The following is a 15784-nucleotide window of genomic DNA, read 5'->3' as shown; positions in this document are numbered from 1 at the left end:
CGCCCCTCACCGGGAGGCGCGCGGCTGCAGGGCCGTCGCAGGCCCGGACCGTCAGAGTCCTACCCCGCCCCTCCGCGCCCGAGCCCGGCAGTCCCCGGGGAGGTCCCCGCCCGTCGGGATGCGGCCGCGGGCGGGCGCGTTGTCACATGATGGCGCAGCGATTGCGGCGCAGCGCGCCCTGGAAGCGCAGGGCGGCGTGCACGTGCTTGCAGCGGGCGCAGCCGACGCTCTTGAGCAGCTCGCTGAAGAGCAGCAGGATGTGCCAGTTGTACTTGGCCGAGCACTCCACGTAGCCGCACTTCCAGGTCTTGCGCACCAGGTGTGACACGTTCCAGCGCGGGATCACGCGCCCGCGCTGCAGGTCCCGCTTGTTGCCCACGATGATGATGGGCGTCTCCGAGGTGCCGATCACCCTGCGGGGGTGAGGGGGGAATCTCAGAACTCCACAGTCCGGTCTCACAACCACTGGACTTCGAGAAGGGCAGGCTGTGCCTGGTCAATACTGCTACTACCATACTTGTGTTCCACCTGCAGCGCTAAGCCCTCGGGATACCTTATATTGTCCAATCCGAACAACTGATCTGAAAGGTAGGTACTATTGTTATCCCCATTTTACAGATGAGGAACCTGAGTCTAACCTGTTAAGTGGCTTAAAGTCATGCAGAAGAGTGACCCTGACACTTTTTTTTTCCTCCCCAGAGCCCCTGCTCTTAAGCACTGCACTAGACTAGCCACCCCCTGGTAAGAATCCCAAAGTGAGTTATTAGAAATGGGGACATAACATAGTGTGTGTGTGAGAGAGAGAGAGAGACAGAGAGAGAGAGAGAGACAGAGACAGAGAGAGAGAGAGAGAGAGAGAGAGAGAGAGAGAGAGAGAGAATGTGCGGGAACCAGAGGATATTTCATCTAGCAACTCTGCGCGCACCCCACTGTTGCACCCTTAAACAGGAAGTAGCCAGCATTGGTATCCCAGCCCCTCACCTCGTCTCTAGGATCTGCTGGCGGATGGTCTTGACGTACTCAAAGCTGTCAAAGCAGCAGATGTCGTAGACCAGGATGTAGGCATGGACGCTCCGGAGTCCCCTGCAACAGGCATCTGCCCACTCCTGCAACACCCCCAGCCAGTGCCAAGGTCAGGGCCACTCGGAGACCTCCCCTTGCCCCCAGCCACCTCTAGCCAAACACTGACAGCACTCTCACCTGCCACTGCACCCCAGACCTTCCACACCCACCCATCCCAGGAAGCCTGGCCCAGGAAAATGGACAAGCTCGGTATTGGGGCTCCCCCACCTCCAAGCCAGGATAGGGAAGGTCACACTATCTGACCTCCAGAGCCAATGCCCTCACTGTCCTGTGCACATCTGGAGCTGAGATCAGCCTTGTCCCATTTTTATCACCCAAACTGTCCATCCATCCATCCGTCCATTTGGACCTTTGTTCCAGTACATTTACTAAGTGCCCCTAAGAGCCCAGCCCTCTGAGCTAGTTGATAGATCCTGTGAAATCCTGCATCTTCCAAGGCTCAGCTTAAATGCTTCCTCTTCCTCCAGGAAGCCTTCCTGCAAGCAGAAGACTATGCCTTTCATCTCCTGTGTTCTTCTTCTTCCTTTTTTTAATGTTTATTTATTTTTGAGAGAGAGAACATGGGCAGGGGAGGGACAGCGAAGGAGAATCCCAAGCAGGCTCCATGGCACCAGTGCAGAGCCCAATGGGGGGCTCGAACTCACAAACCGTGAGATCTTGACATGAGCCGAAGTTAAGAGTCAGACGCTTAACTGACCGAGCGCCCAGAACATCTCCTGTGTTCTGAGAATCCTTTAGTTATACCTTGGTTAGAGCTGTTTCCATCCCCAGTTCCCTGCTTCTGTTGTGAGCTCTTGAGAGGGCCCTAGCCAGGTCTTCCACATTTTTACACACCTCCTTCTCCTCCCTGCTCAGTGCCTCCCAGCTGTGTTGGCTCTCAGCAGGCTCTTTAATTGCACTGCCTAGACTGGTGAGCCCTCTGCAGTCTTGAACCCTACCTGTTCCATGCTGGAATCAATGCAACGCCCGCCTATAACACTGCCCTTGGATTGCTACCCGAATTGTCCTTTCTGTGTGCTCCACGCTGCCGTCAGGGTCGAGGAGAAAAAGACTGAGACTGGACGCACAGTGGGGGCTGATGTGGAGCAGGGCCCAAAGGCGGCTCCGGGGAGTCAGAGCATCCTGAATGCTTGTCGCAAATTCTCAAGGAGGGGCCGCAGCTCAAGAGGAGTAGGCTCCTGGAAAGGCTGAAGTGTACTAAAGGGAAGGTTCCTTAGGAGACTAATGAGCTGATTAACCTTCCAGCAGATGGCAAATGCAAGAGCAGTTGAAGGCAGCTGGTGTGTGAACAAGAAGGGGGTCCCTGAAGCTGGGGGAGGGGAGGCCTCCGAGGACAAAGAGACCCAGGGTCTTCTGCCTTGAGGGCCCTGGCAAAAGACTCGGAGAAGGTGCAGACATGTCCCCGTGGTGCCAGCTTATGAGCTTCGCTGGGGCAGGGGCCAGGCTTGCAGGACTACAGCTGGTTCTCCACCTCAGAGCAGGAAGAAAAGAGGCAGGGGTAGAGAGTTAAGTCCAGCTCCAGAAAAGCACTTCCCAACTCAAAGGCTTAGAAGCTGCTGCAGTGGATTTCCCCAGGGAGATGATGTGGCATCTTTTCTTTGTGCTGAGTTTTAACTCTGGTGCAGGGGGAAGATGCTGAGGACAAATCTAAAACCACAGGGAACCAGGAGCTGGCTTCTCAGGCCAGGGAAGACTGCACTCAGCTGGACATGGTGCCCTCTGGGAGCCTGGGACCCCCATGTGCACACAGTTCCTCCCTCATCTCATGCAAGGGTTGGATATCAGCGGGAAATAGGAGGGACGGGGAGACGGGCAGAGAGGCTCCCACCTTCTTCCAGCCCTTCGCTGGGGAGAGGGAACAGCTGCCGGCCTTTGAGGGTGATAGCCCACCTCTCCCCCAACACGCTGCCTCTTCCAGAGGGCCTCCAGCCTGCCCTCCCGCCCACTGCTCTGGGGGGGGGGGCGCCTAAAAGGGAGAAGAGGAAGTCTCCTGATTGTCTGGGTTGTGCCTTCACTCCTGATTGAAGGGAGGGAGCAAGAAAACTGACCTTTCCTTCCAGCTAGCTCTGTGCGGGGTTCCAGACTGTAAGAAATCATCTTGGGGCTGTGTCAACAAAGAAGGAGCACTGAAAACTGAGTCCAGTTCTAAGGACACCTGGCTGCTGACCATGCATTTGTTGCTCTAACCTCAGCTTCCTCCTCTGATAGGAGAGGGACTACAGAAGGAACGACTGAGGCTCAGAAAATGCCACTCTCTTCTGGGCTGGATCTCATCTGTCATTGGGGAAGAATGTATTTCTCTTTTCTTTTCAGACAGTGGCCACTGGGTTTTTATATTGATCTCTGGGCATGCAGGGTCCTTTCTCTATATTTCTCTGCTCAGGGTCCCTTTCTTGTGTGAAGCCTGGATAGCCTGGAGAGTCTAAAACTCAGGATCAATCAGGAAGAAAGAGGCCAACAATCCAACAGAAAGATGGACAAAGGCATTACTAGTTGTCAAAAAAGAAACACAAAAGCCCTTACACATATGAAAAGATGCTCAACTTTGGTCACAACCAGAGATGCAAATAAAAACTATTCTGAGAATATCTCATCTCATCCATTAGACTGTCAAAACTCCAGAAGGTGGACAATACATCCTGATGGCAAGGCTTTAGGGAAACTAGCATTCACGTACAGTCCTCGCAAAACAAAATGTGCAACTTTCTAGAAGGGGAGGAAAATCCGGCAATACCTTCCAAATATAGCTGCATTCATCCTTTGACCTGGCAATGCCATTTTGGGGGCTCGTTTTCACAGAAACACCTCCCTGTGTGCAGAGAGACTACGAACAAGGCTATTTGTGTGGCATTGCTTAAGACAGCAAAAGACTAGAAACAACCCACTCGTCCAACAAGAGGGGACTCCATTGTACATCTCTCCGATAGGGCACAGTGTGGCCATGCTACTGACATTCAGGTACTAACACTCGGGGAAGATCTCCAGGTTAAAACGTAAAGCAAAAAGACAAGGTGTAGAGCAATTTTTTTTTTTTTCTGTAAGAAAGGACTAAGAATGCATTTTCTTATTTATCTATAGAAACACTGGAAGTGGGAGTAAAAAACCAATTGACAATGGCCATAGAGAGTGGGGCAAGAATCAGGGTGAAGAAGGCAGGGGCGAGATTGAGATTTCTCTGTATGTACCTTTTTACAGTTTGAACTTTTTAAAAAAAAAAGTTTGGACTTTTTTTTTTTTTTTTTTTTTTTTAAGAGAGAGAGGGCATGAGCAGGTAAGAGGGCCGGAGGGAAAGAGAGAGAGAATCTTAAGCAGGCTCCAGGCTGAGCATGGAGTCCGATGCAGGGCTTGATCCCATGACCTTGGGATCACGACCTGAGCCGAAATCAAGAGGTGGATACGCAACTGACTGACCCGGTCAGGCACTCCACAGAGTTTGGACTTTTAAACGATGTCTTACCCATTCCAAAGTCGATATTAAATTAAAATTAAATCTACAACAAAATGTGAAAAAATAAGCCGCTCAATGTGCAAAACTGGCACAAGATCTGAGTATCCACTTGGGCCGCTGTTCAAGTCCACCGTGGAGGAGAACCAGAAGGCCCTGACCCCAGACGCGCTGCCCTGATCTCACTTTTTCCAAGAGGCCCATGTGTGGATCAGGTTTTTGTCTTTGGTGTTAATCCCCCACACCTGGGGTGGGACAGACAGGTACCCTTGGGCTTGGGCCAAGGTCCTCCTGCCCGGAGTTGCTGAGACAGTGCTGAGACCTAGCCCCTGCCCCAGAGATTGCTGTATTTGTGGTCACAACTGGCCAAGCTGTGGCCCCTGCCTCTCCTTCCAGAGGAACTTCTGAACGCTCTGGTCAGGGGCTTCCTTCGGTGAGCAGATATGTCTTAGAGCTAAGCCTCCACTTGCACCCTATCCCCTCTCAAGCCAGAGGTAGAGAGACAGAAGGGGGGCCTGGTCCCTGCAGGCTGGGGAAAGGGGCACTATAAGCCAGGACACTGGGGGCATCTGAATCCACCCCCTGCAGGAAGGGTGCCCAGTGAGCCAGTCCTGAGGCCAGGGGGCGGGGCATCACTTAAAGAACGGCCTGTAGGCAAAGGACCTCCAGTTGGGGCCTCCAGTCTCAGAGAACATACCTTTCCCAGGCCCTGGCTTTTTCTTCCGCTGTCCTAGATGAGAAGGGTCTGAGGCCACGGTGGGCACAACCCAGAGTATTAATAGCACCTAGTGTTCCTGCCTTTCTCTCCACTGCCCTTTACCTGCCCAATCTCACTGAGCTGATGCCAACCACGGCATTTACTGTACTATGTAATAATTGCCGGTTTGCCTTCTCACCCGACGGTGAGTTAGTTCCTGGAGAGCAAACTGCACATCTGTTTTGCCCGCCACTTTGCCCTGGTGCCCACCACACGTTATACACTCATTAAAGATGCACTGAATAAAGCCGCACACACGTGATGGCTCGAGACAGGGTGGCCTGTGGTGCTGCATGAAGCCCTCAGAGCCTGAAGGATGGGGACAGGGCCAGAGCCTGGAAAAGGCAGGAGTCCAGCGCCTCCCCCACCCCTCCACTCCCCGGCTGGCCACACCAGCCGGCCCTCCTACCTGCAGTGTGTTGACAGGGAAGGTGCTGATGGGTGGGAAATCGAGGATCTGGAGGTCGTGCACGTGGCCGTTCATGACGACAGCAGGCAGGTAGAGGCGGCGGGCGGTGGTGGGCACGCAGACCTCGCTGAACTCGTTGTACAGGAACTGGCGCACGATGGCACTTTTGCCCACGCCTCGCGCCCCCAGCACGGCCACCCGGTAGGTGGAGACCATGCCTCCCGCCCCGCTCCGCCACCGCGTCCTCGCCGCTGCCTGGGGCTCCCCCGGGCTGCATATTCCAGGGGCTGGGGGCTCAGCCACCGTCAGGACCCACCATTGCTGCCCCTGTTTTGCCCCGGGCCCTCTGCGGCCTCCACCTGGACTGTGGGGACAAGAGGTGGGCTTGGTGGGCCCGCTTTTCCCTGGACCTGTCCTGTACTTCCCCAGCCCAGGAACTTGGCTGAAGCTGTTACTGCCGCTCAGAAAGCCTTCCCTTTCCCAGAACACCTAGCTCCATCTACCCAGAGCCTCTCCACCCTCCCTTCTCCATTTTTTTTCCTGCCACCCGCCCACCGGTGGGAATCACTCTTTCTTGTGTTACGATCAGACATGTGGCCACTTCCGACCCCCCCAGCCAGGCCAGGCTGCAGAGCAGAGTGGGACGCACCCTAGACTTGCTCCAATCCCCACTTTCCCATAGAGCCCAGGATGAGCCAAGGCCGAGCGTGTCTCATCAGAGACACTCACAGCATTTTGTGGAGAGAGTCCTTTGTTGGGCAGGATGTTTTACATCCTGTTGGGAACCCTGGCCCAGATGACTGCTCTGGCTCTGGAGCACACTACTTGTTGAACACTTAGTGTTAGCACAGCCACATGGTTATCCATAGTCAAAACAGTAGCCCTCAGGGATGGGTAACCATCCCCCTTTCCAGAAGACTCAAGAGGGAGCGAGAAGCATGCCCAAGGGCACACAGCTGACAGCAACAGCCTCCCCTCCACAAAGTTGCAATACCTCTGACCTCCTCCGAGTTTAGTGCTTCTAGCTGGTCAATGCCTACAGGCCAAGGGCTATGTCTCATTCTCTGGCATCCCCCCAAACTCAGAGGGCCTGGCACATAGCAGGTGCCCAGGAAAGGACTGCCACAGGCTTGGACCTTGCTATGCTCAGTTTCGGTGACTTCAGAGCTTAGGGGTAAACCCCGGCTATGATGTTTCCTAGCTGTGGTCAGAGGGCAAATCACCTGCCCAGTCTGCACACATATAAAGTGGGGTTAACAGGCCCTACTTCTGGGATAATCCAAGCAAACCTCCTAACCAGCTGCTTTCTCCTTCTGTTGGGGATGGTGACCAGGGAGGCTGGTCCACGCCTGAGACCTCCTGTCCAGGGACTGTTCACGGGAGGGTGACACCAGTGCCTACTATGTGGGCCCAGGGCAGACGGATTTGCTGGATTCCGACAAGGCCATGCTTTTCAGGTTATGTGCATGTCCTCTCTGTGGATATATGTTCTTTCCATATATGCACAGTTCACAGCTGAATGTCCCTCAGTCTGGCCTGGCTCAGAAAATCCAATCTATTGGGTATGTGTACAGACAGTAAACAGAAGGCAGGATTTGGGGTGAGACCCACCAAGGTTTGGTTCCCAGCTCTGCCACCTAAAATGTGTCCTTGGGCAAGAAACTTCATAGGGTGTTGTGAGGTCATGAAAGTAAAACCCAGTGCCAGGAACAGCAGGTGTTCAACTAACAGCGGCCACGGTTATGTACGGGGGTCCTTCATTCACCTGAGGTTTACTAAGATCTCAGTGGGACCTCCTAGCAACCCCAGGATGGGTCACTATCCACTGTTGCGCTGTTGTTCACATACATGTTGTATGGTGTGTGTGTGTATGAGAAAGAGAGGGAGGGAGAGAGACTCTTCTCCCTGTTTTATTGAAGGTAGAACCAAAACCAAAAACCAGAGACTCAGGGAAGTGAAAACCATACAGCCAGCCGAGCTATCAACCAAACGAGGACCCTGATCTCCTTTCTGTCCCATGTGGTGTCCTTTCCCCAACAGGTGTTTATCCACTTCTATGGGCTTCCCACTGGGGTACGTACCAGTCCCTCCTCCCCCCAAATCCCTCCAGGCCCTGGGCCCCTCAGGCATCCCTGGACACTGTCAGCTTGGCAGAGAGCCTCAGCTGGGTTAATTACATAACCAGCACAAGCAGGTGAGGAGGGGGGCATACTGGGGGAGGCAGGACAAGGAATGCAAGAAGAATCCCTGACCTCTCTCTGGGTGTGGCAACTTAGAGGTATCTAGGATGTGTCCTACCTGCAGATTCTCCCGGACGCTACGCTCCCTGCACAGAAATCAACCCTTTCTGGAGAATTGCTGGGAAATAAACGGGGCATAGTGCTGGAGCCAGGGAGGGGATGCAAGAGAGGCCCCTAGGCTGGGGCCACCCTCCTGGAACTCACCAGGCCCAAGTGTGGCCCTGTCCCTGACTCAGAGGTGACTAGTGTCCCCTCCCTCTTCTCAGGCGGGGGTCCTGGGTCTAAGTGCCTATTAACCCAACATCCCTAGTTGGGTGGGGACTGAAGAGGGCTGTCCGGAGCATCAGGGCCCAGCTCCCTGAGGGCTCCCTCCCCAAGGCCTGCGCTCCGCAGTGAGTCTGCAGACAGCGCCCCGGCAAGAGACCGGGGACACACACAGGGGCCAAAGCCTGCTTCTTGTCCCCTCCCCTAGGCCTGGACACAGGAGTCCTGCCCCAGACTGGCGGCCCTGGCTTTGCGGTCCCATGGGCAGAGTCACACGTCTGCCCGCTGTCTGTCCCCACACGTTCATGTGGGAGTGGGCGGGTGGGGGCGGCAGAGGATGCTGGGCTCCCCATGACCTGATTGGTGGGAGTCTGGGGGGGATGCCGGAGCCCTGCCTGCTCTCCGCCTCCAGCACCTTGCAGGCAACCCCCCCCCCCACCAGCTCCCGCTCTCACGTGGCCGCCCCGCGCCGCTTCCCCGCCAGCCCGCCGTCCCCCTCCACCCTCCTCGCCCTGGCCCCCGGGCCCGGCCGCCCCGCTCCCACCCGCCCCCCGGCCCTGCCCCGCCCGCCTCCCCTCCTCCCGCCGCTTACCCGGGGCCGTCCTAGCTGCCCCCGGCCCTGGCCGGCCGGCCGGCGGGGCCGCGCTCCCCCCGGGCTCCGGCGCTGCCCCCCGGCTCCCCGGCCCGGGGGGAGAGGGGTGGGGGCGCCCCCGGCTGCCCAGTCGGCGCGGGCTCAGCGGCGGGCGCGGAGGGCAGGTGCGGGCGCCGAGGGGGCAGGAAACCTCCAGCCCAGCTCTCCCTCCGGAGCGCGCCGCCCGCTCGCGCCGGCTGGAGGGAGGCGGAGGGGAGCGCGAGGCCGCGGGGAGGGGGGTGGGGGGGGTTCGGGCTGGCGTTCCGCTGGGTCCCTGAGCCTGACAGATTCGCTCGCGCGGCCCTGGACGAATTCTTGAACCCTGCGCCTCTAGACTTGCACCCCCTCCCGACTCCCCCTGGCAGGTTTTTATTTCTCCCCTGGAGGGGTGGGAGGAAGGCGCCAGAGAGGCCCTAGAGCCTTTTGCTTCCTTCACTCCAATTCCCGCCCCCCACCCCCACCCCGCGTCCACCCCAGCTGCTCTCTCTAGGTCCCCTCTGACCCTTCCCACGCCACAGTCCGCTGCAGGGCGGGCGCACCTGTGTGCCCTGCACCTTGTGCCGTCCCGCTGGAGGACAGAGTGCAGGGTAGTCACTCTCGCCCTTCACCGCAGCAGTACAAGAAGGGCACACCAGGCTGGCCGCAGAGCGCAGCGTATCTCCTGCCAGTGAATGACCTCCACTCCCCTCAGCCCACTGCTCCCCTCTCTTCTCCACACCGGGAGATGCCAGCATTTGCAGGGGCTGCATGCAGGCAGAATCACCTATATATTTTTTTCTAAAACCAGCGGCCACAGTGTCATTCATCATAGCTAGCATTTGTGGAGTGCGTCCTGTGTGCCAGACAACGGGCTCTAAGTTTTACCTGCGTCCTCAAACTTAATCCTCACAATTCTGTGAGGTCGATTCTTTAAAAAAAAATTTTTTTTTCTTAACGTTTATTTATTTTTGAGAGACAGAGAACGAGCAGGGGAGGAACAGAGAGAGAGGGAGACACAGAATCTGAAGCAGGCTCCAGGCTCTGAGCCTGACACAGGGCTCAAACCCACGAACCGTGAGATCATGACCTGAGCTGAAGTCAGTTGCTTAACTGACTGAGCCACCCAGGTGCCCCATGTGAGGTCAGTTCTACAGATGGGATAGTTGGGGACTGAGAGGGGTGGAGTGACTTGTCTTACTGAAGGGCAAAATTTGGAATAGAAGATGGGGATCTCTAGTTGGGTGGCCCTCCCCGCCCGAGGGGGAGAAGCTGGCCCAGCAGCACTAATTATGTGCTGTGTGAAAAGCCAGGGTTCTGGAGGGAGGGCGCAGGGAGGGGACCAAATAGTTAGGGGAGTCAGTGGAGGTGTCAGAGGAGGCAAGTTTCAAGGAAGGAGCCTTGAAAGAAATGGATTTGGGGCGTCAGGGTGAGAGGAGGTTGTGGGAGAGGAGGGCTACAGATGAGAGAAGATGGGAGCAAGTACAGAGCTTTGAGAAGGGAGCCCAGGGGGCTGGCAGCTTGGCGAGAGGAGGCAGAGAGGGGGCTTGAGGTGAGGTCTCAAAGGCGGTGGTGATCGCTGGGTAAGGAATTTGGACCTAGCCCTGTGCTGGATGGTAAGGTAATGAAGGGTCTTGAAGCAGGGCAGTGACCACCTGGCCAGAGTCACATTGTACTTGCCTGCAGGGCAGAAGAGGAAGGGGAAGCCCAGAGAGCTCACCCGTGTTTTTATCCCTGGGACCCAGCATGCCCCCCTGCGACTTTCTAGACTTCCTATTACTCCTGCGTTCCAGATTCCTCATGGAGCCAGTTTCCTCCTCCCTCTGGGCTCTGCATTTTGGGCATGTTCCCAATTGCTCCTCCTCTCTCTTCTATCCAGACAGAAAGTGTAGTGGTTATGAGCCTGGGCCTCAGAATTGGACAGATCTGGATTTAAATCCTGGCCCTCCACTGACTATGTGACCATGATGGTAACTGAAGGCAAGTAACTTGAACTATCCTAATCCTATTGCGTTATTTGTAATAAGTTTATTTATTTTTGAGGGAGAGAGGGAGAATCCCAAGCAGGCTCCTCACTGTCAGCACAGAGCCTGATGCAGGGCTCGAACTCATGAACCGTGAGATCATGACCTGAGTTGAAACCAAGGGACGCTTAACCGACTAAGCCACCCAGGCGCCCCAGCTATTGCTTTATTGGTAAAGCAGCGGAGATGCGATCAGTCGTCCTTTCAGCATAAAGGACTTACAAGAGTGTAGCGTTCTTAACAGCAGTGCCTGACCCGTAGGAAGTCTCAACATGTAGCCTTTATTTTTTCTTGCCTTTTCATTCTTGTTAATGTTTATTTGTTTTTGAGAGAGAGGGAGACAGAAGATCCGAGGCGGCTCCGCACTGACAGAGAGCCCAATGTGGGGCTCAAACTCATGAACCGAACTGTGAGATCATGACCTGAGCCAAAGTCAGACACTTAACTGACTGAGCCATCCAGGTGCCCCCTTTTCTTGCCTTTTTAAAAGACATACAGCCATTCGTATGGGAGGTTAAACATCACCTTGGAAAAGCATTTCCTTTTATTCTAGGTGGGCTTCTAGGGGTTTGGGGTGGTGTATGAGAAGGGCCAGGGCAGCAGCTAGAAACAAATACAGGGTTGAGAAGGATATGGCTTCCTTCGGGAAGAATTCCCAGGGAGAAATCAGATTTTACTGACCCATGGGGTCCTAACAGTGTCACCTAGAGTGACACTTTTCCTAACTTAATTGTCCGGGGCATTGTCCATTCCCTGCGTTGTATCTCAAAATCGTTAATGCTTACTATGACCAAAGATCTCAGGCTTTGTGTCTACTGGCCAACACCTCCATTCTGGTTCTATCTTAGCCCAAGGTAGACTAGAAAGAGAAATTGTGCAGTGCTCATACTCATAACCTGGCACCAGGCTTCTCAGAAGCTTCTCCTACTAGGGGAACACAAAGCCAAAGGTCCATCAGGGAGCCTCACACTTGCCTTCGGTGGTAGGTCATTTAAAACATTTTTATATAAAAAACAAGAAGCCATAGTATTAATATAAAATGCAAAATATGCCTGAGTTTAAGATTCTAAGTCATTTTTTTTTAAAGTTTATTTATTTGAGAGAGAGAGCATGAGTGGGGAGGGGCAGAGAGAGAGGGAGAGAGAGAGAATCCTGAGCAGGCTCCATGCTGTCAGCGGGGAGACTTATGCGGGGCTCGAACCCATGAATCGAACCATGAGGTCGTGACTTGAGCCATAACCAAGAGTTGGACGCTTAACTGACTGAACCACCCGGGTGCCCCTACGTCATTTCAGTTTATTGAGAGTCACTTTGGGCTAAGAACTTCTTACACTGTAGAGGACTGCTCACTCTCCTCTATCATTACAGTTACTTTGGTGAAAAAATTTGAGAGGGTCTGTCCTTGGGCCTCCTGTGGGGACATCTGAGACGCAAGCACAGACTCTGGGGGAGCAGATGCGTGGGTCCACTTGCAGCATCTGAGGCCCGGGCACCCGAGGGGGACAAAAAAACAGAGACCTGGAGCTGCCTAGTCCACAGGCCCCCAAACCCTCCATCAAAGCTGAAACCCCCACTGAGCTTTCAGAGGCTGTTTGGCCAGACCCTGGAGCCTAAGACCTAAAGTGGAAAGTGAATGAAACAAGGGAGGGGAAGCCCAAGGCTGGATTTGAACATTCTCCTCTAATACCCATATAGTGGGAGAAGGCCCTGAGCCGTTCTCTCGGTCCCAGAGTGCTGGGGCAGTCCCGTTTCAAAGCAATTCTTCTGGAGATTAAGTCCATCTGCGTCCTATCAACCCCCAAATCAGCCTTCCCCTTGTTGGCAGCATCAAGAATGGCAGGGCAAAAGCTAAATGAGAAAACTGAGATGGTAAGTTTGCAGCCAACTCGGAAACTTTTCAAGAAACATCCTTGTTGCTAATAACATGTCTGGGGGCTGGTTGGGATTCTAGGATTAGTGCTCAGGAGATAGAAATGGGTAACAACGGGGGAGGTGTGATCTTTCCCAAGTGCCACACCAGGTATTAAAATAAACAGGCTCTTGCCTCCTGGAGCTGGGGGTGGCGGGGAAAAGAAATCTGGGTCCAAGCAAAATCAGAAAAAGCATCAATGCATGAGGTGGGAGTAGGAAGACTCAATTCTGGGAGTCCTCAACTGTTTCTTAGCTTCAGAAACAATGTACCTGGTATCTCAGAATTTCCTAGTCGCCATTCTGGAGGCTGAGAAGGATGGTACGATCGAAGGTCAAAGTCTGGGGCTGGCAAGCCCTGCTAATTGTTCCATATCCTGGTAGCTTGGGGTTTTAGCAAGGCCGGCCATTGGCCTGGTGGCTGAGTGTAGAGGGGCTGGAGGGCCTATTACAGAACTTTCTGTGGAACTGTTCCACTCTCTGTCGCACCTCACCTGAAAAATGGGGATAATGCCAGGTTCATGGGGTAGGCAGGTGTCATGCGCATGAAAGTACTTTACCATTTTTTTTCCCCAGTATGATTCTGGGTAACTGGCATTTTATTTGGCAACTTCACTTTTTTCTTATTTTTAAAAACTGAAGTATAGGGGCGCCTGGGTGGCTCAGTCGGTTAAACGTCCGACTTCGGCTCAGGTCATGATCTCGCGGTCTGTGAGTTCGAGCCCCGCGTCGGGCTCTGTGCTGACAGCTCAGAGCCTGGAGCCTGTTTCAAATTCTGTCTCCCTCTCTCTGACCCTCCCCTGTTCATCCTCTGTCTCTCTCTGTCTCAAAAATAAATAAACATTAAAAATAAATAAATAAACTGAAGTATAGCTGACATGCAACATATTTGTTTCAGGTGTACAACACAGTGATTTGCAATTACATACATTATGAGATGACACCACAGTAGGTGTAGCTACCATGCAAATTTTTTACGTTATCGACTACAACGCCCTATGCGGTTTGTCCTCGTGGCTTTTTATAAACCTAAAGTTTGCACCTCTTAATCCCCTTCACCTGTTTCCCTGATTACCGACTCCCCCCCCCCCCCCACTGCCGTCCCAGTGCTTTACCATTTGTCACCTGTATCCCTTTAAAAGTAGACAAACAGATGTGTCTTTCTCGAGCTGCACATTAGAAACACTGGAGTTCTTTAAAAATGCAGATTTCCCCAGGGCCGCACGCCAGCCTGGCTGAGCAGAATCATCGGTTTTTGAAACCCGAGACGTGGTGTCAATGTGCACACCAGACTTGAGAGCCTCTGGGGACACCTGGCTTGCTCAGTCGGTGCAGCATGCAACTCTTGGTCTCAGGGTTGTGGGTTCGAGCCCCATGTTGGGTAGAGAGATTACTTAAAAATAGAGTTTTGGCAGGGGCGGGGGCGAAGAGTTGAAACCCTCTGCCCTAAAGATTTTCTTTGCCCAACCTGGTATCATTTAGTTGGTAAATCCAGATAGATCTCAGCATAGCCCATCCCTCTTCATTTCTTTGGCCTTGAACATCAACAAAGACCATCCTGACCCCACTGCTTCCCAAGTGTTATTCCTGTTACAGCTTGGGCTAACTGCAAGCCAGCAACAAGGTGACAACCCAAAAGTTGCTGGCTGCCAAAGGCAGTTCACTCATGGAGTTGGGACATCCAAGTCCCAACGCCTAAGTGCTAAGCAGCTTCTCTACATTCGCTCTAGTGGTGAGAGGCTCAGGGCACCTTGGCGCTGGATCCCTCAGCCTCTTTACTGAGCTTCAGGTTAGAAGACTTCAGAGGCTGTTGCTCATCAGGATCTAGGGCCTCTATCTTGACAACACCTGGGTCTTGTGCTCCCTGCGACGCAAATGCCCGTGACTGGACTTGAACTCCTGGGGAAGCTTGCTTTGAAGCATGAATTCTTTTCACTTGGGAACACGCCGGCCCTGAGTTCAGGTCCCAGCGGCGCTTATACATTGAGATGAGTCGTCCTGGGTGACAGGAAGCTGGTGAGTAGCTCTGCTGTGCTGCTTCTGCCCCTGTGCCTTGGCTGGCTGGCTGGCTGTCCCTGGGACCATCTGCCTGGGGCCCTAGCAGAGTACCTGCCAGGGGATACAGACTAGCTCCTGTGAGCACTTCCTGCCCATGGTGCTGGTGGTGACAGGGGGCTTGGTTAACAGGAGCCTCCGTGAGATACAGGCTTCTTCCTTACGTAGTCTTAATTTCATCTGGCTAAATCCCTGGGACGGTTAGGCAGCCAAAAGAAAAGTTCTAACAGTATGCTTATTAGTGCTCCATCCCTCTCCTGGCCAGCAGTGTTGCAACCTAGAGGGTCGGTTCTGGGAACAAAGTCCACACCACAAACTTCATTTTGTGTAAATGAGTTTATTGACGAAGACACAAGGTCAAGCTTCCCCCCACCCCCACCCTCCCCAAGAACAGATCCCAATAACCAAAGAATGATAAGCATTCTTAGGGCAACATTTCCCCTCCCACTCCCAACTGCTCTCCACAACACAGACACACGAAACAGGCTCGGGCGAGGACAGACACTCAGGGAATCTCTGACCAGCAAGAGTTCTGGGTGTGTGTGTGCTTCCCTGCCCTCTGTAGGATACCAGCTGATGTTACAAAGACATACGGAGGCAGAGGAGAGGAGAATGGAGGGCAAGCTCCACTCCGTTTCCCCGATTCGGCCGAGCTTGACACGGGCCAAAAGGGAAGCTGCAGTGGAGGCGACAGTCTGTCTCTTCAGGAGAGAGGTCCTCTTCCACGGAGCAGGATCCCTCCCTGAACGCTCGGGGCTGCGACAGGAGGCAGCCTCCCCAAGGAGCGAAGGATTCCGGGATTGGCTCAGTCAGGTGAGCTGAGAACAGCAGCTGTTACCCACCACTGCTGGGGAAGGTGAGAGAAGCCTCGTTTCAGAGGCAGAGGGACATACTCTGGTATAAAACTGTGTGCTGTCTGTTTAGCTGACACGTACATTTCCCTGTGCAACCACGGTTTGCTCTGAGATAAGAACTTGGTATTTGTAGTGTGA

General features: G+C 54.0%; 1 protein-coding gene across 1 annotated transcript; it reads right to left on the bottom strand.

The window, feature by feature from the left end:
* Positions 1-142: 142 nt before the first annotated feature.
* Positions 143-5910, bottom strand: RASL10B (RAS like family 10 member B). Its single transcript, XM_047080405.1, has 3 exons — positions 5695-5910; positions 982-1106; positions 143-413 (listed from the first exon to the last, which is right to left on the bottom strand). Exons 1-3 carry the CDS (start codon positions 5908-5910, stop codon positions 143-145), a joined length of 612 nt encoding a protein of 203 aa, XP_046936361.1.
* Between the last annotated feature and the right edge of the window lie 9874 nt (positions 5911-15784).

Source organism: Lynx rufus, unplaced genomic scaffold (genome assembly GCF_022079265.1).
Source record: "Lynx rufus isolate CCGP_SWC_20201006 ecotype Redwood Valley unplaced genomic scaffold, mLynRuf1.p SCAF_18, whole genome shotgun sequence".
Taxonomy (NCBI): domain Eukaryota; kingdom Metazoa; phylum Chordata; class Mammalia; order Carnivora; family Felidae; genus Lynx; species Lynx rufus.
The sequence above is the reverse complement of the archived record's forward strand: the minus strand, read 5'-3'. Positions and strand labels throughout refer to the sequence as shown.